Source organism: Homalodisca vitripennis, chromosome 1 (assembly GCF_021130785.1).
Source record: "Homalodisca vitripennis isolate AUS2020 chromosome 1, UT_GWSS_2.1, whole genome shotgun sequence".
In the NCBI taxonomy this organism is placed as follows: Eukaryota; Metazoa; Arthropoda; class Insecta; order Hemiptera; family Cicadellidae; genus Homalodisca; species Homalodisca vitripennis.
In genome coordinates this window covers 23,824,350-23,851,065 of record NC_060207.1, presented here as the reverse complement: position 1 = coordinate 23,851,065, position 26,716 = coordinate 23,824,350, and the positions used below count along the sequence as shown (strand labels likewise).

General features: G+C 37.1%; 1 protein-coding gene across 1 annotated transcript in view; it reads left to right on the top strand.

Annotated features, from left to right (window-relative positions):
• Positions 1-25,201, top strand: part of LOC124358235 — a 35,306-nt gene extending 10,105 nt beyond the window's left edge. The window contains exons 4-8 of the mRNA XM_046810532.1: positions 4,688-4,819; positions 9,627-9,807; positions 13,011-13,219; positions 21,710-21,907; positions 23,411-25,201. Of these exons, the coding sequence (XP_046666488.1) occupies positions 4,688-4,819; positions 9,627-9,807; positions 13,011-13,219; positions 21,710-21,907; positions 23,411-23,743 (1,053 nt within the window). The 3' untranslated portion in view covers positions 23,744-25,201. The remainder of the gene's footprint in view (positions 1-4,687; positions 4,820-9,626; positions 9,808-13,010; positions 13,220-21,709; positions 21,908-23,410) is intronic.
• The last annotated feature ends 1,515 nt before the right edge of the window (positions 25,202-26,716 follow it).

Here is a 26,716-nt window from a genome sequence, read left to right as displayed (position 1 = left end):
GAAAACGCTTAAACCATTCAAAAAACACGAGTCCGCGATAAACATTCACTGACATACACTTCTTTTAGTAAATTATAGGTTTCGGTTGTGGTTTTTCCAAGTTTAACGTGAAATTTAATAACAATTTGTTGCTGTATTATTAAGCTAACCATTTTTCCGGCAAAACAAAAATAACAACACTTACATAAATGAAGGTTATGACACAACGATGTTGTTTACAGAAACGAGACTAACTGCATTCTGAAGAGGAAGTCTCAAAACTACACAGCTGTTGGTCATTGTTGGTTGGCGCATGCGCACTCGTTCCACTGCAGCGTCAGTCCCGTTATTTAATAGCCATACCTCGTATATCATATTTTAATGAGATGAATGATTTATGAAATTTCACAGCAATATTTAACATGTGCGTGATTTTTATTACTTCTGTATCAATTTCTTCTACGATTCATGTGTATAATGTTTACATTTCAATTAAGAAACCTTGTTTGGCTTGAAAGTTCAAATGTTGAACTACGATTCATGTGTATAATGTTTACATTTCAATTAAGAAACCTTGTTTGGCTTGAAAGTTCAAATGTTGAACAGGGCAGAACAGACATTATGAAAACTATGTTGTCCAGTCAGATGTTAGAAATCAGGATTAAGAATAATTTTACACTTTCAGAACATTATTATCCTTTTGCGGTAATGAAAGAATACTGTACAATTTCAATAAGATTTTCTCAGCTGTGACTTGAATAATCAGTTGTTGTCGGCAATAGTCAGGATTATTTAATCCAAGTATATTTTGATGATATTTTTTGGATGTATAATATGCTCGTATTTACAGTTCTAAAATCCTCACACACTTTAGATTTGAAACAAGTACGAGATTACATTATTAGTTGACAAAAAAGTTGATTTAGTGTTGATTGAAAATTGCCTGGAACTTGTATGTTTATGTCCAACTGAAAGCACAGAATAGGATAGTGATGGAAAACATCTATTCCAGGTTTAAATGCAATACAAATAGAATAGGTCTATGATTTGATGACAGGAAACATTCATGGAATCTTTTGTCTGCCACAAAAATATTGTATACAAAGGATCTCATTAAGAAGAAATAAGTTTAATGTTCACAAAGATTCATTAACAAACTGTATTTTATCACTTACCATACAAAAAGTTCTTTTATTTTCCGATTTTGTTTGAGTAATATGTATTCAAGTTAAATTAAATAATATTTTCTGTCTTATTATAAATAAAATTAGCGTCTTTTATTTTTGTTGTTTTCAATGTGTGCATTAAAAGCTCTGGGGGGTGAAGTTGTTCGCGTCCGTAGCTTGCTACACGTGCTCCCTGGGTAACGCTAAACGAACAGCAATTTTTGGTAGCTGGATCGTCACTCTTGTGATCTTCCAGTTATGGGCAGCTATCGCAGACCAAACAAACGGTCCTTTTCAGGACCAAACAAATACTGATTTTTTAAATAATGGCTCTCTTTTAAATATATGCTATTTTAACGCCTAGGTTCTTAGCAGATCTAAATGTGGGTGCCTAAGCAAAATTATGATAAAGAACAACGTCGATGTCCTAGCACTCCAGGAGACTCACATTGAGAATTCTAACACCTGTGCAAGAGGCAATATCCCTGGATATACACTTGTAGAAGCCATTGGCCACAGAAAATACGGAGTGGCAACTTATGTTAGGCAGGGCATCGATGATGTGTCCCCCGATTTACAAGAGCTGTGATGACGATATTTTTGTACTGGTGGTGAAAGTGTCAGAAACAACTATAGTAAATGTCTACAAACCACCTAATAGACAATGGTCTGACACAGTACTTCCCGTATTTGGACACCCCATCCCTTTACATTGGGGACTTTAACAGTCATCACAGCTCGTGGGGATACTCAAATCGGATGACGACAATGGTACGAGTTTAACTAGTTGGGCTGAAAATAACAACTTAATATTAATACATGATGCCAAAGACGCCCACACTTTTTATTCAGCCCGCTGGCGTCGTGGTTATACTCCAGACCTATGTTTTTGCTCTTGTGCCCGCTCTCTTAAGCCTTTAGCAGTTGGGAGGAATGTTCTTGGTGCCTTTCCTCATTCTCAGCATAGGCCTGTGCTTATTTCAGACCGGAATCAAGATTCCTCTTGTAAGATCCTTCCCTCGGCCTCGCTGGAATTTTTAACAAAGCTGATTGGAAAGCCTTTACTCCAGGCTTGATGATGGCATCAGGTTCATCCCTCCCACGATAAAAACTATGACCGGTTCACAAAGCTAGTCCTGGCTACTGCTAAACTGTGCATTCCACGAGGATTTCGAAAGAGCTACGTGCCAGGTTGGAGTCAAGAGTGTGAGGACCTTTACAGTGAGTTCAATGACACCGGGAACACAGAAACAGCTGATCAGCTGCTACAATCTCTTGACAAAGCAAGAAGAGAAAAGTGGGTACACACAATGGAAAATCGTAACTTCACCCATAGTAGCCGTAAAGCTTGGTCCCTCTTGAGAAAGCTCTCCACCGGCAAGCCTTCGACGAACAGTTCTTTGTCACATCCGAAACTCTGTGCAATAGCAAAGCGTATTGTTGCTTTGTCCAATTCAGTTCGCCACCCATCTGACAAGCTGGTTTAATTACAAGTTGAACGAATTTAAAAGCAGTCCGGCAAGCTCCATTGGAAATATCGAGAGCATTTGAACTTGATGAAATTGAAGTGGCCATCTCCGCTCTGTCAGTTGGGAAGGCAGCCGGTATCGATAATGTCTTCCCAGAATTCCTAAAGTACTCAGGAATCAAAGTTAAATACTGACTTCTTACGGTGTTCAACGAAATATTGGCTACAGGTAACCTGCCTGCAGCATTTAAAGGAACTAAAATAATCGCCGTTTTGAAGCCCAACAAAGACCCAGAGCGTATTGAGAGCTATAGGCCCATAGCCCTGCCCCTGAGTGTGTGTTATAAGCTGCTGGAGAGGTTGATCTATAATAGAATATTTCCCATTCTCAATGCCAGCATTCCTATAGATCAAGCTGGCTTTAGACCTGGTCGTAACTGCTGCGACCAGGTGCTTGCGCTAACAACTTTTATTGAGAATGGTTTTGAAAAGAGAACAAAAAACCTCTACAGCCTTTATAGACCTCACTGCAGCTTACGACACTGTCTGGAGAAAAGGCCTTTTAGTAAAGCTATTATAATCTAATTCCTTACCCTTTCCTTCTGCGGCTTCTTAATTCAATGATTGGCGACAGGCTTTATAAAAGTATGCCTTGGCCGTGAGGGAAAGTTCTTTCAGGCAACTTAAAAATGGCCTTCCACAGGGCTCAGTACTTGCTCCTTTGTTGTTCAACGTGTACTCTGCCGACATCCCAACAACGTTATCCAGAAAGTTTATTTATGCGGATGATATTGCCTTAGCCTACCAACATAATGACATAAAGAAAACAGAACAGGCACTCACTGATGATCTTTCAGTCCTCGCAGATTATTTTAGAGCCTGGAAGCTAAATCCAAATCCTACTAAAACTGAAGTATCATGTTTCCACCTAAATAACAGACTTGGCGAACTACAAGTTAAATGTAACTCTTGATGGTGTCAAATTGAAACATAATGAACATCCGCAGTATCTGGGAGTTACCTTAGACCGATCTCTCACTTTTAAAAAGTCACCTTCAAAAGACAGCAGCAAAGCTGAAAACAAGGGCTAATATAGTACAGCATCTTGCTGGATCAACTTGGGGAGCCAACGCAAAAGTACTGCGTACCACTTTGTCCCTTGTGTACTCTCCGCTGCTGAATATTGTGCTCCTTTGTGGCTTAATAGTGCACATGTGCGAGAGGTCGATGGCGTTCTTAATAGGGCCATGAGGAGAATTACTGGAACTCTCATGGCAACACCAACACCTTGGCTCCCAGTGCTAAGCAATATAGCACCACCTGAGATTAGACGCAAAAGAGGCTCTTCTGAGAGAGTTCAATAAGATCGTGTCCAATCCCGAATTGCCCGTTACGCGCGACCTTCCTCAGCAAGATAGCCGGCTCAAATCACGCAAGCCATCACTACGAACAGCATCCCAGTTGATAGAGGAGAACTTTATGCCTAATGCTAACTGGGCGTCATCCTGGGAATCATTCGATGGACGGAACAAGTTCTTGATATCCCGATCTACGAAAGCAGCGGGTGGCTTGGAAATTCCTCGAAAGGAATGGGTTTTATTGAATCGTTTTCGAACTGGGGTTGGGAGAAGCAATCACTGGAAATTTAAGTGGGGCATTACTGACGACCAGACATGTGATTGTGGCGCAAACTCTCAGACAATAGAGCACATTGTAAAAGGACTGCCCTTTGCGATTGTTTTCTGGTGGTCTGGCTGGTCTGAGTGGTTTAGAGGATGGGTCTCTAAACTGGCTCAGTAATTTGGATTTAGCTTTGTGACGGGAGATCTTAATATTATTTTTAATTTATGACTCAAGAACTTTGTTTCTTACGTACTTTTTTAATATTGTAATTTTTAATTTATTTATTTATGGATAGTCTGCCTTTGTCCCCCATACGATATATATATATATATATATATATATATATATATATATATATATATATATTAAAAGCTCAATAATTAGTAACATAAGAAAAAAAGTTGGGAACCACTGATCTAAATTATTGGGTATTTTGATTTGTTTTATGCAGGTACGAGAACTTGTCATGCGGAAATGTCTGGATGGAGACAAACTCATCAAAGGCTGTCTAATGTCAAAAATGCATCTCCACTTGAAATCAAAAGATTGTATTGTTTTATCAGCTTGTTTGGAAACACTTTCAGTAAGTACAAGTTTAAATTTTCTAATTTTATTATAATTTTGTGTATATAAATGTTGGATGATAAATCCCCATGCATTTAAAGTCAGTTCATTTGTTAATTTTTATTGATTGTAAAAGTTTGCAGTTTCTCAGAACTGCAAATGTCAAGTTGGTCATAACAGCTTCACTGAGGTTGCATGCAAGATTTCTAATTTGTAGCTCATTTCATTCTGGAGATTTTCTGTGGACAGATAAACAATCATATGAAAATGAAGTTAACACAAAAATTACATGTCATAGATAGAACTCATTCTTGTAGAAATGAAGTTTCATGAAAAAATTTAAGGTCTACATATAGAATCTTTCCCTGCATTTTTCTCACATGTTACATTCAGATTTTATTCATTAAATTGGGTTTTATATCAGATTTTGGATAGTAAAAATCTTCACACTGTCACTATAAAACTATGTATGTGTTGGTATGTTTAGACTACATGTATTAATATATCATACGTTTGAATATCTTATTTGATTTATTCTGCTATTTTCTAGTTGCCATCATAGTTACCTATAAGTCCAATGTAAAAATATTCACTAATCCTCAGCCAATTCCCTTGAAGTGACATGAACTATCATCAAACTCAGTGTTCCTTGTATACAAATGAAGCTTCATGCACAATTCAAGTCTGTAGGTCAGTTCACGAGTGACATATCCCACGAGGAAACTATAACACATATCTATTTTTTAAATCAATCAAAAATTACTTTTTTTAAATTAACCGTCGTAGTTTTAATCAACATATTTCTGTCACCTTTTGCCGTTTCTGTAGTGTTCTTTAACATAATTTTGTCGATCAAACGTTTCCTCACATAATCATTTCTTATTTTTTACTGTAGTATGGCAGTAGCGTATCGATTGGATTCATACACCATTAGATTTGGGAGTAAACATGCTAACAAGAACTTTGGTTTTATTGCTCTTTCTGGTTGTGACATAGCAAGTTGATTATTCCAAACGTAACAGAAAATGACGTCTGTTTGTTGTGAATGCCATCTTGCCAGCGTTGTTCATTTTTATGTCTGTGCCAAGCAAGTTTTATTCGTGTTTTAGTGTTATATAAAATGTGTAGTGTGTTCTTGGATATTGCAATACTGCAAATAAATATATTTTAGAATAAAGAAATATCTTTTTACTAAAATCTGTGGCTTTGAGTAGGTTATTGGAAAATCGCTAGGCTAAACTTTATTTCACGCAGTTTGTTTTTGTTTTTCACTTACTAAACGTAATTTCCGGCTCACTTTTAGTTCTGAAGTAAAAAATTTAGTCATGGTAAATAGACAGCTTCCATACCCAAATATTTATTTACCGTAATTTCTTTAGTCATATATGGTAACTGTTTGGATCATTGTTTGTTACGTGGTTATTTGTTATTTCAGTAACCCGTGTAGTTGTTGAATATAAATTCAGTCTTAATAAGATTTTAGTAATAAGAAATATACTTTTTCTAACATTTTGGTGATAAAATATTGATGTATTGAAAACACATGAAATTTGACACAAAATGGCAATCTCACATTTACTTTCTTCTCACAATAACTTCATTTGATGGACATGCCCCCCCCAAATTTGAGAAATTATTATTATTTTTTATTTGCATTTTATTAATAATGTTTTTAAATAATAATTTTGTATGGCTTACTTTAAGAGCCAATATTATTCTTTGTTAAATTCTGAAGAAATGTATATGTATTCAGAGTCCACCCAACCGGGAATAAGCTGAAATTCTCAAAAAATATTTTCTGTTTCTAAGATGCTATGAAATCAAGAAATAATTTGACAGCTCCTTAAATCAGGAGCTGATTAATGTCAAAACATCGTATTTTACGCAACATGAACCGTGAAACTGGAATGTAGATTGAAATATATTCACAAGCTCTATCTGACGCCAGTTGCCTCTCTACTAGTTTAATGGAATTTATCTTGGATTATTTCTACCGCTGTATCGTGGCAAGCCTCCCAAACTCGCAACAGTCCATTGGACAAAGTCGGCCGACCCATCGTCTCGGGCCTCGACCACTATATGAATGGTAATCGGCAAGCGGCAGAGCAGTAGTGACTGCGATATAAGCGTCATCAAATTACTCGCATATCGCTAAAGTGATTAAATTCGTTAGATCACTGCAGCTTCGTGGCATTGCCTGTAAATACCATCAGCGTTACACTCGGCGTAGGGTTAAAATACACCATTGCATTTTTTGTTTGTTTGACAATGGACTATTGAATTGGAAATTTTCAACCGATAATTTGAAAAGAGGTTTTGAGTGGCCACCCTGATACTGCTCCTAATTTATATTGTTAATAAATTTTTGTTATCTTGTATGAAGCTGTTAAACAGCCTAACACTATAGGATGAACTGACCGCTAGTTGTAGGGTTAAAGAAATAGATCATTTTATAAACAATTTTACTTGAACCCTAGACCTCCTACTTGCTGGTCTTGTTATATTTTTCACTACAATATTTTAAAGTAAAAATATTAAAGTAGAAATAAACTTCAAACAAAGAATATTTTAAAGCCATGCAGGTTGCGTGCAAAAAAATCTTGCCATTATAAAATATACTAATAAGATAGCTGTGACAGTTTGAATATTTTTCACCAATCTTTTCTGTATCTCTTATAGTTTTCAAGATCTTCTCAATGTGCATAAAATGTTGAACAACCGGTATAGGCAGCATCAGGTTCGGTGATGGTACATGTCCTTTATGATCTACAGACTTAAAAGTTTACACAAAACTCTATTTACAAAATACTATTTTAGTGATGGTGCCTGTCATTTCATGGAATAAGGTTGAGCATTAGCAAAACTTGTAACTCTGGAGTATATCTCTGGAACAAGTGAATCTTGAAATTCTGCATGCCACTCAATATCTTCTTAGACATGACCGAGTTTGTTGATGGTGCTTGATTGAGTGTTAACAAAGCCTATAGCTCAGAAGAGAAATACCTTGAGGTATAAACTTGAAATATTGTATGGCTCGCTATAAATCCCTTCTCTGTATGTATGTTTGTTTGTTTTCCACAATATATCTCCTGAACAAACTGAACTATGGACTTGGAATTTTGCATGTAGCTTTATTTTTACACTGTTGAATTTGGCTGAGCATTACCGTAAGTGTATACGAGGTCTGTTCAAAAAGTATCTGACCGTCGACTAGTAGGCGGCGTGGCTTAACCAACCGGCTCGAACCGGTTATTGAAGGGGAGGGGCGAGCCTACTCCTTCCCATATTAGGCATTGAATATGATCCGGTCACTCAGTGAGTCACAGCGCTCTGTTCCGTACAGTACTGCCATGTGTGTGCGTCGCATTTCAATATGACTGAACGTGTTGAGCAGCGCATTTGCATTAAATTTTGCCAAAAACTTGGCCATTCAGCATCAGAGACGATTACTATGATACGGAAAGTTTATGGTGACATGTCTATGGGCAATACACAAATAAAAGAGTGATTTAGGTGGTTTAAAAATGGCCGCATATCAGTGGAGAGTGATGACCGATCTGGCAGGCCTTCAACGGCCAGAAACGCTGAAAATGTTGAACATGTTCGTGTAGCAATTAATGAAAACCGTCGATTGACTGTCCGAGAGCTGGAAGAAAATTTAGAAATACCAAAATCGTCAGTTTGTAACATTTTACACGAAAATTTAAAAATGAACCGTGTTTCGGCAAAATTTGTTCCTCGGTTGCTGACAAAAGACCAAAAGAACTGTTGACTTGAAATCGCACAGGACAATCTGGATTTGATAAAAAGTGACCCAGGGCTATGTAAAACAGTTATTACTGGTGATGAGCCATGGGTTTATGGCTACGACCCTGAAACAAGGGCTCAATCTTCACAGTGGAAAACTCACGAAGAGCAACGGCCGAAAAAAGCAAGACAAAGTCGAAGCAATGTCAAGACAATGCTGACAGTTTTTTTTTGACCAGGACGGCGTTGTTCATCATGAATATGCTCCAAGAGGCCAGACAGTGAATAAGGAGTATTATCTTGAGGTCCTAAGACGGCTACGAGATGCAGTGCGAAGGAAACAACCTGAATTGTGGACAAGCCGTGACTGGATCCTGCACTGCGACAACGCGCCAGCTCATTCCTCAAATCTTATTCAGCGTTTTTTTGGTCAAACATGACATCAACCAGCTACGACAGCCACCCTACAGTCCTGACATAGCTCCTTGTGACTTATGGCTATTTCCGAAATTAAAAATTTCTTTGAAAGGAAAAAGATTTGACCACTAAAACTAAAACAAAATGCAATGAAGGACCTGTTAGCCATTCCGCAAAATGAATTTAAGGAGTGTTTCCGGAAGTGGGAGGAGCGTTGGAATAAGGTAGTGGCTTGTGGAGGGGAGTACTTTGAAGGGGACCAGATTGCCGTTGCCGCCGAGTAACATCAGTTCATGCCAGACGTCAAGGTCGGATACTTTTTGGACACACCTCGTACAGGAGTATCTTGAAAACAATTTGATCTATAGACTGAATTCTGTATAAACTTTATTTATAAACAGAAATTATTTTGATGATGAATGTCCTAACTATCCAGAGAATGATTTCACCTGAATGCTTAAAAATGTTACATGAACTTCATTTCTACATAGACAAGATTAAGCTTGATGATGGTGCACGTACCTCTATGGGATGTGGTTAAGGGTCATTTCAGGGAGGTAATGATGTGGCGCTAAGTATTGAATTACAAATATGTAAATTAATCTATCAACCCATTTATGTCCTTAAGTTATGCATTAATAACCTAAAATATTTATGTTTAGGAGCTGTGCGATATTAACTGTATACACAACTGCCCTGCTTGCCTGGTCATGTTGATGCAAATAGTGGAAACTATGCGTTGGAGTCCACCAACTTTCTCTATGGCCGCTGTACATGTGTGTGAATCAGCATTGATCCTGCTTGACGAGTACATCACTAAATGGTTTCATTCTGAACCTGATGGTAATTTACTATTTCAAAGATTTTTTAAGAGCACATATTCTGACAATGTTAACTTTGTATACTGAATAGCAAAATGTACTATAGATGTATGCATCTTTTGTGTTGATTTTGTAATGTATTTTAATTTAATTTTCAGAATTATCAGTAATTATAAAGTAACAACACATGACTAACTTTTTGACTAGTAACCCTGCACGTTACTCGAGCACAATTGTTTAGAGATTCATAATTGTTTTCCTTAACACATACAGGGTTTGTCCGGAAAGTAATAGGACTGAGTCAATTAAAAAAAATGTATTGAGCAAATCGTTACAATTCTTTAAAAACTTTCAAGATAGGCTCCTTCTGCGTCGATGCAGCGCTACCAGCGCGATTTCCAAGCATTGAACCCGTCACAGAAGCCATTCTCCGGAATAGCCTTGAGAGCCGCGGTACAAGCTGCTTGGATCTCCTCTGTCGTCTCAAAATGCTTGCCTTTTCAGGCGAGAAAAACAAAAAAAGTCTGGGGGGGGGCACATCTGGGCTGTAGGGCGGCTGTGGAAGAGTTGGGATGCCGGCCTTAGTCAGGTAGCTGTTCACAAGAAATGCGGTGTGAGCCGCAATTTCTGGTCGCCAGTGAGCACTTTTGGGACCATCTTCGCACACCTTTGCGCATGTTCAAATGCTCCGTCACGATTTCATGAACGACAGATTTCGGTAAATGTAACATCTGGGCAATTAAACGAATACTTAGTCGATGGTCTGAGTTCAAAAACTTTGGGCACACGAGTCACATTGTCAGTGTTTGTCGAAGTCGAAGGTCTTCATCAGCGACCTCTTCCCGGCCCTCCAAAAAGGCCTGGTGCCACCGAAACACACCACTTCTTGCTAAAGCAACATCTGGGTAAGCCTGCTTGATTATATCAAATGTCTCTGTCGCAGATTTACCGAGTTTCACACTGAATCTAATTGTGTACCTCTTCTTTAACGAACGCTGCATTTTCAGCTTGCACCACTCACAGAAACACGTCACGTGAAAATGCCTGTTCTGACTCTTCAGGTGCTCGGAGACAACTGACCAGCCGCTTGTTCGTTAGCTAGGAACGCCCTCTACCGAATCCAGTCGTTGCGCGCACGCTCCGAAGAACAGTCTCGGCGAAAGAAAATCAGTCCTATTACTTTCCGGACAAACCCTGTATGCGATCTAGCGAAGAATGGTAGAAACACTTTTATATTTTTTGCATTATACCTAATAGAGTGCTGTGGCTTGTTTTCTTTATTAGTTTCTTTATAAATATCCTTGAAGCAGCCCGTCATATGTGTCATAACAAAAATATATAAAAATAACCAGCTGATTTTAATTGTCTTTATGTTTGTTGTTACATTCATCTTATTTTTTTACATTTCAACATTATCTAAATTGTTTACATACTTGGCGAATGTGACATTGAAGTGAGTTTTTGTGTCAGTGACTCTTGCAAATTACCTCTATGCCAATCACACATTGACCATTTGGGACATTTTGAAAAATCAATGAGAAAATAGCAGTAGAGCTTCTCATTGTTTCAGAAAGGTATAAGTTATCATTGTTATTTGCTTTCTCAAGACCTCCAAATTACTGTTCCATAATGTCTTGTACTCCAGATAACACAGCACAAACTGGTTTTATTACTATGCACTCTTCATGAAAAAGATACATTGATACACAGAGTGCAGATGCTCTAAAGCATAATACGATAACATACTGCAATGCAATAAAAGGTATTGTAGACATTTTCAACTGTCTGAAGTCAAAATATTGTGTCACAGATAAGGTTGTAGATGGCTGTCTACTGATTACAGTGGGATGTAGAACATGGGTATAATCAATTCTTTTATTATTTTTAAACTTATATTACTTGGAGAAGGGTTGTAAGTGTCACTCCAGAAGAATATAACTGATTCTTTCTGTAATCAGTAGAAGGGAGGAGTGCTGAAGTAGATTTTTTAACAAGGTAGTTAACCCTTCTACTGACCATCAACTAGAATCTAGTCAAAGTATTGTGTTTGATTTTACTACATGTTAAACTATCGGTCCAAATATTAACCACAATAAATTGATTACATTTGTGTCCCTGATTTGTTATAATTCAAAGAAATTATGCTGATTTCAATCAATTATAACAAACATAAATGTTAGCGTGTAGATTATAAGAACTACTATGTTGAGAATGAGCTCCTAACGCAATGCAATTTCAAACTACTGTCATGGAGAGAATTTTCACTCTGCAAGTACAGAAAATGCATTGAAAAGACCAGTTTGTCGTGATCATGAGGTTTTTATCGTGTTAGAAGCTATTTTCCATATTAAAAAAAAAATTAAAATTGGTGTTGCTGTTCATGCTGCAGACAATGAAAAAGTGCAAAGAAAACTGAATATTCTGACATGTTCATGTTTTACAATTTCACTGTTTCAGCTATCCATCAGATTATTGTAAATATTTTCAATAAGTGTTGTTGTGTACAAGTTTTTTTAACTTTCATAATAAGTTTCATATTGATAATACAAAAATTATTATGAAGTTCAGTAAAAATGATTACTCATCTGTTTCAACATGCATTTGTAATATTTATACTACAGAGTGTTTCAGACCACCCAGCAGCAATCTCCTGTGGCTCAACCATTTGACATAGAGCAATGCAATAAACTGTAACCCTAAGAAATCTCAGATTTCAAATGTCGCTAAGTTGTTTTTATCACATGTAACGTAAGGATGATACAAAAATGAGGGTCACAGGTTCGAATCTGAAAAAATTCAAATGGCAAGATAAGTCATGTGACATCATTTTGAAGATCTTACATTGAACAATTTGGTACAATTTTTTTTCCAATATTTTAAGCTTTGTCCAAAGAATCTTGTTTTTAGAATTTCAAAGGAATTCTCCTGTTTGTGATACACTTCTAATTTTAAATATTTCAGAGGAAAGGTTTTTATATTGTACTATTAGTATTGTTGTGTATTTGTAGTATTGTTTGTGATATTGTAAGGTAATGGCAGTGGACACGATCACTCGGAACAGATAAGAGTGATTTCACTTCTCTCAAATTTCTCTCAGATATTGGTCAATTTCTCATAATATTGTAGTACCGACCTTCAACCTGTTCCTCTAGGCTCCTACTTCCTTACCTACATCGGATCTTACTGTTTATTACCTTAATCATGTGACCCAGCCTTCTGTTCCAGAGAGACAGATAAGGAGGTTTGCAACGATGGTGGAGAAGTGTATCAGTCCTATGAACCGGTACCATCTGGCAAGGCTCATACCTGACGAGAAGCTGCCAGACGAACCCTCACTACAGCTTATGTACCGGACGTATTATGGCATCGGTGAATGGAGCATTGAACAAATCACAGAAGAGGAGAGAACAAAGTTGGTTTTCGCTCTTTGCTATGTAAGTTCATACAGTGACTTATTTAAACTTGTGATTGAGGTGAATCAATTCTTCAGGGAACAAAAAACTAAATTCAATAGTCAATAAAACTTAAATTTACAGATGCTCAGTTCTTACTGCAGATTCTGTGTATTCCATTAATTATTCCACAACCACAGCAACAATTTTCTTTTAGTCCCTAGTTTGTATATGACTTCTTCTGTTATAAATCGTGTATTTTTGTTCTATGTTTAATATTTTAGTTTTTGTTTTGTTTACAATATTTTATATATTATTTTCTGAAACAATAATATAAAAAAAATTTGGGGTCAAATTCCATAAGTATTTTTATTTACGGGGTAGTTTGCCTTTTACTTTTTTTTTACTTTTATCGAACACTGACTGAATATGAGGAGAAATAATGGTAAAAATCTGATACTGTGAATCAATAACAAAATGTTAACATAAGCATTTCTCAATTTTTAATATTTACTTAAATGTTTTTTAATAACTTGGAAACAATAACATAAAAAACATAACATATGTTATGTTGGATTTTGAGAATCATTTGCGAAAAGAAGCGAAGGCTGCCGGATGTGGGTCAGCTGCAACAAACAAACACTATCAACTAAGCAATTTCTGTATTCTGATATTGTTGGTCTTGGTAATTACACAATAGCTCACTGGAACTACACTAAACTATGACATTAAAAAACTAAAAAATAATATCAGCTGTCCGTGGCTATTGAATTTCAATCACAACAGGAAGCTAGCGTTACTGAATGTCTTGAAATGTGGCCAATTTACGCAATTTCTTCTTTCTTACATTGTGACGGATTGAATCATTGCTGAATTGAACAATATAATAAGTTCTAAATAGTATTGGAATTGAAAATTGCAGGAATAAAACTGTATTATTGTTTCATTTCATGTACCAAGTAGCAGCATCTATCACTCATGTGTATTTTTACATAGTATGGTAACAGTCAGGGCTTGGCTCAGGCTCGTATTTCCTATATCACAACCTATGGTCATTTAGTACTTAGTACTTGTCCTCCCTCCTCCTACCTAAGGCTTATGACGAGCCCAGCCTCCAACAGTACTAAGATAGTTCAGGGGTAGCAGACCGCCTCTGTGACGTTTGCCACCAGTCGACAGGTGTCAATTTTTGGGTTAGCCAAACCAAGACAAACGTTGCTTTGTTTCAGGTTTGTCATACGAATGTGAAATGGCTAATGAATATTGTATTACTGAATCTCCATACACTAGTAATGGGCAAATCCAGACTTCAAATATGATTCCGAATCTTAACCCTTCGCATGCCAACTTAACTTTCCTGTTAACACCAAGACAAGTGTAAAAATATTGTTTCTTTAAGTTCAAAGCTAATTTTTATGATAGCTAAATTATAAAAGGTAAATCTAAAAAAGTATAAAATAGGGCATTTCACTTAAAATTACCGTATTTGTTGATAAAAATTAAAGAAACTCTTTGCAAAACTTTTCAAGTAAATTTTAATTTCACTGTAAAATGTAATTAAACTCAAACTCAAACTCAAATTTCTTTATTGACAAAACACAATATGGAGTCATACAATGGCGTCATGTACAAAATAGGATTGTTCCATTCAACAAATAAAAAATAATACTAAAGTAGTCATATTTTAAGAATAACAAGGTACGGTACATGACCATAACAATAACTTAAACATGATCATCGAGTGACCTTTCACCTTAGACTACTACTATCGTTGAGGAAGTCCCTGACTCTGTAGTGGCACTTCACCTCCAACAAGTTCTTTACCCCTTTAGCAAACGATTTCCCGTCACCTTCTGCCTTAAGGGTTTCGGGAAGAGCATTGAACAACCGTATACCACTAAACCGCAATTGCCTTTCAAAGAAACTGGTCTTGTGTGGAGGGATCTGAAGGTTATTGGAATGTCTGAGATGGTAAGTGTTGGAGTTGTGGGATTTTCTGAACAGGAGGGGATTTTTATGGATATAAGTGAGACAACTATGTAAATTGATGGAAATGTGAGGATTTTGTGTTCCTTGAAAAGAGGTCTGCAGGATGATCGGCTAGGTTTGCTGAAGACAGCTCTCAATGCCCTCTTTTGAAGTTTAAAAATAAACCCCGTGCGCGTGCTTTCACCACCCCAAATCCCGACTGCATATGACAAGTACGGATAAAACTGACCCATAATATGCAGCCAGTGTCACTCGAGTGTCAGCGATCTTTGAGAGATTCCGTATTACGAAAATAGCCGAACTAAGCTTTCTGCAAACGAACTCAATGTGGTCATGGAATTTGAGCCTGCTGTCAATATGAACGGCCGAGGAAATTTGCTCACGGCACACGGAGAGATCTCGTCACTCCCCACAGATATTGCAAGAGGCTCGGAACTCACCGAACCCACTTATGGAAAATTCCATGAGATTTGTTTTGGAGCCATTCAGTTTGAGCTCATTTTGCTCAAACCAATGCACAATCTCACAAACCTTCTCCGATGTCAAGGTCCGAAGACTTAACTGATTCGGAGCTCTTACCGTGAGTGATGTGTCATCCGCCAAACAAGCAAAATCCTGGCATTGACACCAGACACAATCCTCGGGAGGTCGTTGATGAAGAGCAAAAAGAGGACAGGACCCAAAACTGAGCCCTGGTGGAACGCCCCTAAGAACACCAGCTGAGATTGAGTTGGCTGACCTACGACACCCAAAGACATCCGAGTTACCGTATCTGAACAGACTGAGTCCTCCCTGTTAAGTATGATGAGAGATCCAGGAATGTGGTATTCCTCTTTCTCCAAGTCTGTCAAGCTTCTCCATCAGTAAGGCCATGATTGACCATGTCAAATGCCTTAGTAAGGTCGAAAAACAAACCTAAGGCCGGATCTCCTGAGTCCATGCTTGAGCCAGAGATGACACAACAAAGTTCATGGCATCCATCGTGGATTTTCCTCTGATGAAACCAAATTGTTGAGGAGAAAGAACATTATTCTTGTCTATAAAGGACAAGAATCTCTCGAGAAAAATCTTTTCAATTACCTTGGAGAAGGTTGACAAGAGGGAAATCGGGCGATTATTACTGCAATCCTCCCTTTTTACCCTTTTTGTGCAGTGGTCGAATGATAGCATGCTTCAAAACATCCGGAAAAACGCCTTCTTGAAAAGATTCATTCACAAGAAAGGCCAGCAGTGGTGATATCAAGTCATGGATCTGTTTCAAGAGTTTAGAAGAAATACCATCAGATCCGCAAGATGGCTTGGATTTCATAGCAAGGATGACGCGTGATATTTTCCTCTGCCGACGTCTGTGAAAGGAAGAAGGAGTTCATTATTGTCTGCATACTAGTTGAAGATGAGTGTATAGCAGCAGTGTTACCACAAGTCACATCTGATTGTGTTTGTCCTACAACAGCAAAATATTTATTGAATATATTGGCAACTGTTGTAGGAATCTGTAATATGGGTATTATTTTCGTCCAATAATTGAATGTTCAAGTTCTTCTTGGGAATTTTGAAGACTTTTGGTTGTTTATGATTTCCCACACTGCTTTGCTTTTATTAGAGGAGTTGGCAATCTTGGTCAGTACTTGATCTGATTTGATTTTCCGAATAGCCTTCCTGTAATCTCGTCTCTCATTCCTATACAATACTCGTGAGGGATGGGATGAATCGAAATCCTTTGTTATTGAGTGCAAAAAACTGCAACCTATCCCGCATATGCAAGATCTCAGGGTTTGTGACAGAGCAACCGGCAGACTTTTCTAGGACAAATCCTAGATTTTACCAAAGGGAAACAAACCTCAAAGTAGTGATTGATGACTTTGAAGAACTCCTCAAATTTGTCGTTGACATTCTCTGTGCTAAGCATGTCAGCCCACATTTCATTACTTAAGTAATGTCTAATGTCTGGACATTCTGTGGCGAGAAACGGCGAGACCACTTATACTGAGAGCTATCGAGGACCACTGGTGACAACCTTACTAAGGCTTCCTGGGCCGTGGTGGTCCTGACAAGGCAGTGACAACAACTTTGCTGCTTATCCCGTGTGTATCCAATGTTAGTAAAAAATGTTGTCGATTGCGGTTCTGGAGTTTTATTTTGAACTCTCTTGTGTACGATGAAATTGTACACCTGAGACCGTAGGATCCCATTATATGTATAAAGTTTCTACTTGAAGGCCTTGAACTCAAGACATCTATGTTGAAGTCCCCCGAGCACTATGATTTTTCGAGATTTACTCAGCAGTTTTTCAAGACATTGGCTGATTGAGTTAAAAAAGGCTTCGCAGTCATATCCCGGGCTTCTATATACCGCCAGTACAAAAAGGGGATCCTCATGTTGAAGACGTATTCTTGCTGCGGCCATACTGACAATCGTCCTCAGAGCAAAATCGGGAAACATCGACATGATCACCTTGCAGTTTACTATCCATCAGAATGCAAACTCCTCCCTTCTGCCTGAAATTGCAGCAAAAAGCAGAAACGCTTGTGTAACCTGGCAAGTTAAAAACTTCGAACTGCGCTTGCATAAGATTGTGTTCGGGAAAGACACAAGATATCCGGCGGCTCGCATTCCAGATGAATTTGGAGTAGGTCAATACTGGAACGTATTCCACAAATGTTCTGGTGAAATACATTTAAGAACATTTTTCCTGACCCTGCCGCTGAGAAAGAGCTGGATGATGGTGCTATCCCCTTGGCTGTCGGACTCGACCCCCGTACAAAAAATGGCTGGCCTCAACTCCCGAGTTGACCCACACCCTCCGCCGGCCAGAACCCTTCAGGAGTTTCTCGCGGTGAACTCTCCGCACCGAAAGCGCCCCGAGCCAAACCGAGAGTTAATACCATATTCTTGTACGGTATACCCGTGGGGGATCATTGAACGATTTACCATTTCCACGTCTTTTGACTCTCTTCTGGATCTCATGACACAAGGCGTGGGACTTACGGTACTCCCGCACGAGACAAGATAGCATCAGAAATTATGGTAGCTATGAGGCTCTTTCCCCGATTGTTAAAGTGCAGCCCCCGTCTCGTGTAGTGGTGCTTTGGAATGGATTCTATAGGCAAGAAGGTGACGTGATCGTCGGATTTGACTAAGTTTTTGATCTCATTGTTTAATTGTCCGATTTTATTATTCAGGGCCCTATTATCATACCTCAGAAGGTATACCCAAAACGATAACATTGGTGTTGACTGACTCTTTCAATGATTTACTTAATGATGAAAGAATACCACCCCAGTTGTCAGGGACATTGTTAGTGCCAGCAAACAACACGAGAACGTCACTCTTTGTAAGCTCATTCCGGCCAGGTTTGCTGCCCTCCAGTACATTCTCCATTGTAGCACCAGGCCTTAACACTATATTTTACTTTAAGCTTAGGCTCTAGCAATTTGTCAAGTTTTTCTGGAATATCACGTCCATGCGAGTCACTTAATAAAAGGACAACACATATTTTGTTGTTGCTTTTATGCTGACTTACAGTAATGTCAGGTGCATGAGCAGGTTTGGAAGGCAGCAACCTTGCCTTGCTCTTAGTTGTATTACCATAGTTTGATTTTTTTTTGTTTAGGAACTTTACTAAGTTGTTGGTAATTTTTCCGATCAACATAAGGAGGAACATTACTTTTCTCAGATACGAGAATATCGTATGAATTTTTCAAGACTTACGTTGAATGACGCTACCGGTCTGTGTCTGGCACTGTGCTTTGGGCTAACCACTCTCCACTCACTGTCCCCACCTCTCTTCAGTTTTCAAGCTAGGAATGCTGGGCATCTTTTCTGTTTTACTTGATTGCACGTGATGCCGAGTTGAACTCGAGTTTTTATTCGAAAGAGGTTTGTGAATGGAGAGTGCTCAACTCAGGCCTCTTACAAGTTTGAGATTCGCTTGGATAGTTAAATATACTCAAATACCAGTCAAGGAAAGATGCTTTTAGTATTAGGTTGAATGTAACAGCCTAATTTTTAAGTGAACCATCACACTCAAACCACACTCGAAATTGTTCTTTTGTTGTGTACAAGGAAGTTTCATTGAAGTCCTTATCAGGTATACCAAGCTTAACACATAGTTCACGGGCGTCGAGAGAGAGTTATACCCTTTTATCGAATCCAAATGAAAAGCTTGTTTGAACCTGTTGTCAATTAACAACAGGCTCCAGTGTGAGCCACTGTCGTCAGTCAGTCCTTTTCCACTGTCATTTACACAGCACAAAACGAAATCCTTGTCCGTAAATAAAGTTTCTCCAGGATTGCTATGGTCTCTACAGGGTCACTGAGTTTTGCGGCATGGGAAACAGAAGGTCCCATAACCACAACATCTTTCCTCCCACAGAGATCACGCTCACATGCGTTCTACTAAAATTGAATCGTATCACCATCAACCCATCTCGAATTTGGACCACTCAGAACTGGTCCTGGATTTAGAACTTTCCACCTGTTTTACAAGTTTGTCTCTACAAGATGTTAGTTCTATTATTTTATTCTTATCAGATGTTTGTTCTAGACTAAGTTTACAATTTTTTTTTCATTTAAAAGTCTATTTTCGGATGAAAGATTTTCAAATGCCACCCGTGATAACTGTAGTTTCCTCGTTAAGTGCCTTAATCTTACTTTCTAACTCATCTTTTTCTAAAAAGGCTTGATCTGAAATTGAAAAGAAACTGTCCATCTCTAAACGCCTTTTCTCTTTCTCGTAGGAAAGTTTGTCCCTAAGCAAGACCAAATTCACAAGAAAGTTCATCAAATCTAGGTTTTCAAAGGGTTTGTTTTCCTTTTCATAAGATAAATTGTCCAATTCTATAATCAGTTTAATAACTAAGCTATAGAATTTAGTAAAAGTCTACATCTGGACAGTTAGCAGCTATTGATCTGGATTCCGTAAGGAATTCCAGAACAATTTGTTCCATTTCTACACTTAAGCTTGTTTAAGTTGTTTAACATAGACTCTTGGTTTCTATCTAAAATTCATATTGACATATAGTATCCTTGAGCCTATGCTTATCAAAATGGCTTTCTTTTGTACAAAAATACAGAAGGAGCAAGAAGTTATTTACAACAATACACAGTCATAGAGGTGATGAGAATATCATTTTACTAGTTAATTGCAATTAACTACATTATTGTGGCGCCTTCATCTTCGTGACGCAAAACCCGCAGTGCAGATTGTGATGAAACCCCGCTGAGAGTAACTGTAGGGAAATTTGTGTGGGTAATTTTTCCCGCAGGTGGCCACACTGATGGATGATGCGCAGCTGGCTTGAGCAGATGACGAATTCAAACACATCTGTCATTACAGCAACAGGCCTAGTCCGTCCAACTGGTGTTAGTTCTAGCCCCAATTACAGCACCATTGAACTAACTTACTGAGTTTCTGAGAACATAGGTGTTATCTGGAGCACTCACTAGATGTACAAAACACTTCTGCAGCTGATGCAATGGCCATAACACGGTGTTCAAACATTAAATTGGCAGCTACGAACGCTAGACTTCTGAAGACGGCGAGTCAGACTTACCAACCCACACTAAAACTTTTAATTACATTTTACTATAAAACAAGATAAATATTTCAAACTAATCACAACACTAGCAAACGATGAGGAATAATAACGAGATACATAGAAGACGTGTACGCTCGTGGCAACCGAGAAAGCAGTAATACACATCACGGATATGTTTGATTATGGCTTTGTAGGAGACGCAGAACTGATGAGCAGGTGGTCAGAGTTAGGTAAGGTACGGGCACACCCCCTTCCCCTGCCGCATAGTGATGGATGTTTATAAATACTTCCTTGGCTACCGCGATAAGCACAGAGTGTGCACTGAGCATTTCGAAGGCCTTTCGTGAACTAAAACTCTCCAAGAGACATAATTTATAATATCGGATATAATTGTACTATCTGATATAATGTGACGTTTTGGTCAAAGTTTACCATTCTAATATATCCGTCTACGGCATGGGAAGGGTTAAAAAATATAATCAAATCGATTTGAATTTAAAATTCTAATACCAAAGTATAATTTAAACAAATCATCATCAATCCTATTTCTGCAATTCCTAATCCTCCTATTCGCCATTAACTAGATTCTAGTCAAAGTGGTAAGTTTTATTTTATCACTTATTAACTAACTTATATTTTGACACTTTTATTTCACTTTTTCAACCATCCATCAGGTTATAGTAAAGATTTTCAATAATTATTGTACAGGAATCAAATGTTTAGATTGTCAGCTACTACACGAAATTTAAATCATAATCAACAATCTTTTTACTAGACAATAATTAACAGGTTTTACAAAGTTTTTGTAAGTCAATTTTATAAATTTTCATAATTTGAACAAATAAATTTTAGTATGAAGTGCTGTAAAATTAATAGTCATCTGTTACATCATACATTTATAATATGTGTACTTATGATAAATTATGAGATAATAAACTAAATATTTGATCTAAAAAAGTTTTTTTTTTCAATTTGTCACTGATTATATTTGCTGTCTTTTCAGGTGTTACCGGTGCTGACATGTAAGGAATGGCAGGAACTATTCTGTGTGGCTACTCCAAAGTGTAGTGAGTTCATCCTTCTCTTCAATATTGTCACCGATTCTATGCTGCTGTGTTTGGACTCAACGAAAGCGAATCCTGATCCAGCAGTCTTGAACTGCCTCAAGTATGCAGTATTAAATCTCACCGATGTGGTTAAGGTATGATCAGATGGAAATTTGTTTCATGATGTATATCAATCAGTTAGTACTAAAGAAAATTTGGTGTTGTTATGCAATTCTGAAACTGTGTTTATCCGTTTACTGTAGATAAGATGTTCATGTAATTTATGAGATCAATCTCATTTCATTCTCATCGTGTCATCTATAGATGGTACAAAATTATTTCCCACTACAACAGCACAGGTTTTTCCATTCAAAGTTTTCCTCAAACTGTCAAAACGGACCTTAGGCTCTGTTTTTAACCTGGGGCTAAAGTTTAAAGCTTCATTATATATATATATATATATGAACTTGTCTGAAATCCATAAAGATTTCACTTCAGAAATATAGACTTTAGTGTGTCATTGCTAACAAACTGTTTTAAAATATGATTGTCTGTTAATGAATTATAATTTATATTCAATATTGAGTTTACCATGGTATAATCTATGCTGTATTATCAAATACTGAGGGGACGATATAGCAGTCATCATTTTGGTTGGGAGGGGACTATTATGGACTTTTATAATAGCTCATATACAGTAGATTTTTATACTGCTTCTGAGGAGGTCAAATGAAACCATAAATATCTAATAACAGCAGGTGGTAATTCTAAGCAATATATGGATCAACCTCGATTTTTCTCATATTACAATATAATGTTCCAATAGTCAATTAGAAAAGGAAATGACTAGAATTTCTTGCCGGAAAGCAGTTATAGGGAGCAGGCAACTCATATTACAATATAATGTTCCAATAGTCAATTAGAAAAGGAAATGACTAGAATTTCTTGCTGGAAAGCAGTTATAGGGAGCAGGCAACCGCGAGAATTACCTATTAGTGATCAGGGGCACTGACGTGATCCGGGCTTCAAATTTGGAAATACTCGAGTTAATTTTTTTCTAAAAGAGCAAGCAGCGCGAAGCGCTGCGCAGCGGGCAAGCATCGTGCGTGATCTTCGTCTATACTGAATTGATTCAGGCCAAAGGAATGACACAGATTCCTTTACCAGATTTTTACGGAGATTTTGTATTGGGCGGATTATATTGGTTTACTTTGCTTTCCAGCATGTAATTATGTGTTTAAAATTGTTTTACATACATTACCTACATTATATTGTAATATGTAGTAACAATTTATCAGAAATTTTTAATAAAAAAAAGGATCACGCACGATGCCTGCCCGCTGCGCAGCGCTTCGCGCTGCTTGCTCTTTTAGAAAAAAAATTAACTCGAGTAGTTCCAAATTTGAAGCCCAGATCACGTCAGTGCCCCTGATCACTAATAGGTAACTCTAAGCAATATATGACCGTCTGGCGGTTGCCTGCTCCCTATAACTGCTTTCCGGCAAGAAATTCTAGTTATTTCCTTTTCTAATTGACTATTGGAACATTATATTGTAATATGAGAAAAATCGAGGTTGACCCATATATTGCTTAGAATTACCCAGCAGGTTAACTGAACAAGTCAATAGCGAAATTATAATATTTTTGATCTGTTCCAGAACGAGGTAACTCGGTGGAATAAAAGTGACAATGCTTACCGGATTGGAGTGCTGAGTAAGATGTCTCAGCTGATACGCAGTTTCTCAGTGAGTCTGCAAGAGGAGATGGGGCTGACTGTGGTGAAGGTACTGCAGTCACTGCTGCCTGAGGGCACCCGCCGCCAACCTCTCACCGAGGAAGAGATAGAGGTTACCACCACCGCCATAGTCACGATACGGGCCGGTAATGTTCGTAAGGCATTGGCTCGTGATTTCCTACAGATGATTTCTTACAGCGATAGATTGACACACTTTGCCGACAACATTGGAGAAGAATTCGCCTCGACCAGTTAACCTTGTTTACTATCAGTTTCATATTTGTATTGCAACAGTCTCTTTTTTGTCTCAATTTTATAGGCCAGTCCCTGTTGTGTACTTATTATTGTCTTAGTTTATATGTTTAACTTATAGATACTGTTAAATGTGTTAGCTTGAAATTAACAGGTAGGAGGAAGTGATTTATTTAACTTTGTGTAGAAGTGGTTCTACTTCATTTGCTTCCTACTTTCTTTAGCAGTATTTAGTAATTGTGATCTCTGACATGACATTCTTGCAAGTTCATGTTTTTCTAATAAAGTGATGTGAAAAAATCCTGTTTTCTTGTTTAATTTTCTTGGGAGGGGGAATGTGACTTTCGTTAAAATGTTCTAATTTTTTGTACTGGCAGTTTGGAAGTTACTTTAAATTGAAAATTCAATTGAGTTCATTTTTGAAAGATCTTTTTTACCTACTTACTAGAAAGAGTATGTGTGAGAGTAATAAAAGTTAAACTGATCATTTATTAAGCCCTGTAACCTCATTTTGTAACAAAATTTATCAATTACTTTACCAAACCTTCGTTCCTTCCTCAAATACACTCCCTTTTCCTTGTTCCTACTATTGTGCAAATTGTCTTTCAGGACAAGATAATTATTTAAGCAGAAATATAAAACCGACTTTATTACAACTGTGGTTGGTTTTACAAATTCTTGCGTAGCCTGTGATAATACCTTGTGCTAGATAGTATGTATAGGGATCCTTATGGCATTCTTGCCTCAAAGTTGTATAGAAATTGTAGAAATGAGAACTGTATATTCTACAGCTAGAGTCTTCATTGTTGCAAATCAACACATCACAAACGTAATTGTCATAAAATGGTTTTTTAAATGTTATATCCTGTTCCTGAACTTTTTTTCCCATAGCCGCTATAAAATTTGTTGGAACAGCATTTTTTTTATTTTGTAGTTACTTTTTTAAATGTTGGTGTTTCATATTTTGGCCTTTTAAATGCAGTATAATTTAGTTGCAATATTTTATGTTTTTCTTACAGATGAAATCAAGTTTTAAGCTTATTTACTGAAATAAAATTATGTTCTCTGCTGTATTCAGTTATTTTTCTCCATAAGATATTCATTATATATGTTTCAGTAATTAAATATACAATCATTTTGTAAATAAATTTGTTAACTTGTTAAAGTCTATGAGCACACTTGCTTCTTTGAACTTATATTAGAACCGTCTGTAATAGAAAACTGACCTCGTTTCAAAGTGTTCCCAAGACCAGTAATGCTAAGATGAAAATAATCTTTTATAATTTATCTTGTGTTGTTTACAAGTTTAGTTGGCCAAAAAAAGACTGAAGAGAAAGTAATATTAGTCTGTAAACCTTTAACCAGAATTCTATTCAATGTGAAATTTAACCTCTGTAATAACTAAGGAAATGATTTATACTTTTTTTACGTTGTTTTCCAATAAATAGATAAGATTATTTCATCAGTGTTTTAATGTTGTTTCCTTCAATCCTCTACTATTTTTATTAAGATTATATTGTATATTTTTATACCAAATTATTCACTCGATTATGATGATATATGGTTATCAAAGGAGGGACTTCCTTAACATTCCCTGCCAAATCCATGATATGAAATTATTTATTAGTCCAATAGAACTTCACAAATGTATGAGAAATTGGTGTTCAATATCCATTAAAATATTGAATTAATCAAAATTAGCTGAAAATATATTTATAGAGGCACTTTCCAAAACAAACCTAGAAACTAGCTAGAAGTATACAAGTGTCATCAGACACCATTACTGAGCTCTTCAGTAGTGAACATCTTATATACAAAGATAAAACATGAAATAAGTAACAAGTCACTATTGATGGGACGATTACAAAAACAAAAGTGCTACCTCACTATAGTGCCGGGCCAAGGCAAAACCTCTTTAGTGGTCTACTCCAAGGCATCTGAGGATAGTCCAGTCAGCAAAATCCTAGGCACAGTGGGATTCCATTACTAGCTATAGTACACAACGTTAACACAGTGGCGTGTATGGAAAATTATTTTTAAAGGGGGGGTAACACACTGAGTTGGTTAGGAGTTGGTTAGTATAACTGGTGTAGCAGACCACCCGGCCGCAATCTCCTGTGGTTGAACTGTTTACTATAGAGTGATGCAATACACTGTAACCCTTATAAATCTCATATGCCGAACATTGCAAAAATGTTTTTTTCACAATTAAAATACATGTGTGCCTGAAATTGGGTTCACAGGTTTGAATCACAAAGGGACTAATAGTACAAAATGAAAAAATTAAAACTTAACACTTGCACTTCTAAAGATACTCAATAGAAATAAGTTAAACAAATGATAATGGTCAAATCCTTGTGCTTTTTCCAACATAAAAAATAGGTACTCGCAAATTTATACATAATAGTACTACAGAAAAAACAAAAAATGTCCACAAGAACTGCCAATTGGACAAGACTTTAGATATTTTCAAAATTTGTGTACAAAATTGTTCAGTGTTTAAAAAACATCTTTAAAATGATGTACCACAAGACTATTATATTGCTATTTGAAATTTTAGTGATTCGAACCTGTGACTCTCATTTCGCACACCCTGTACAGTACTTTAAATGTGACAAACACAATTTTTTTACTTTGCTGTACGAGATTTATTAGGGTTACAGTTTATTGCATCGCTCTATGTCAAATGGTTCAACTACAGGAGATTGCGGTCGCGTTGTCTGAAACGCCCTATATAATACCACGCAAAAATTGGGACTCAGAAATCTTCCCTTGGGAAATTGTAGTGCTTTAAGACATTATAAATGTGTTATAGTCTAAAAAAAAGTACTAAGATGTGTAATTGTATTGTTTGTTATTCAAAATTTTGGAAGGGGGCTGAGCCTCCCATTCTGTACACCCATGTGTTAACATATATATATATATATATATATATATATAGAGAGAGAGAGAGAGAGAGTTTTTGTGATATATCAAT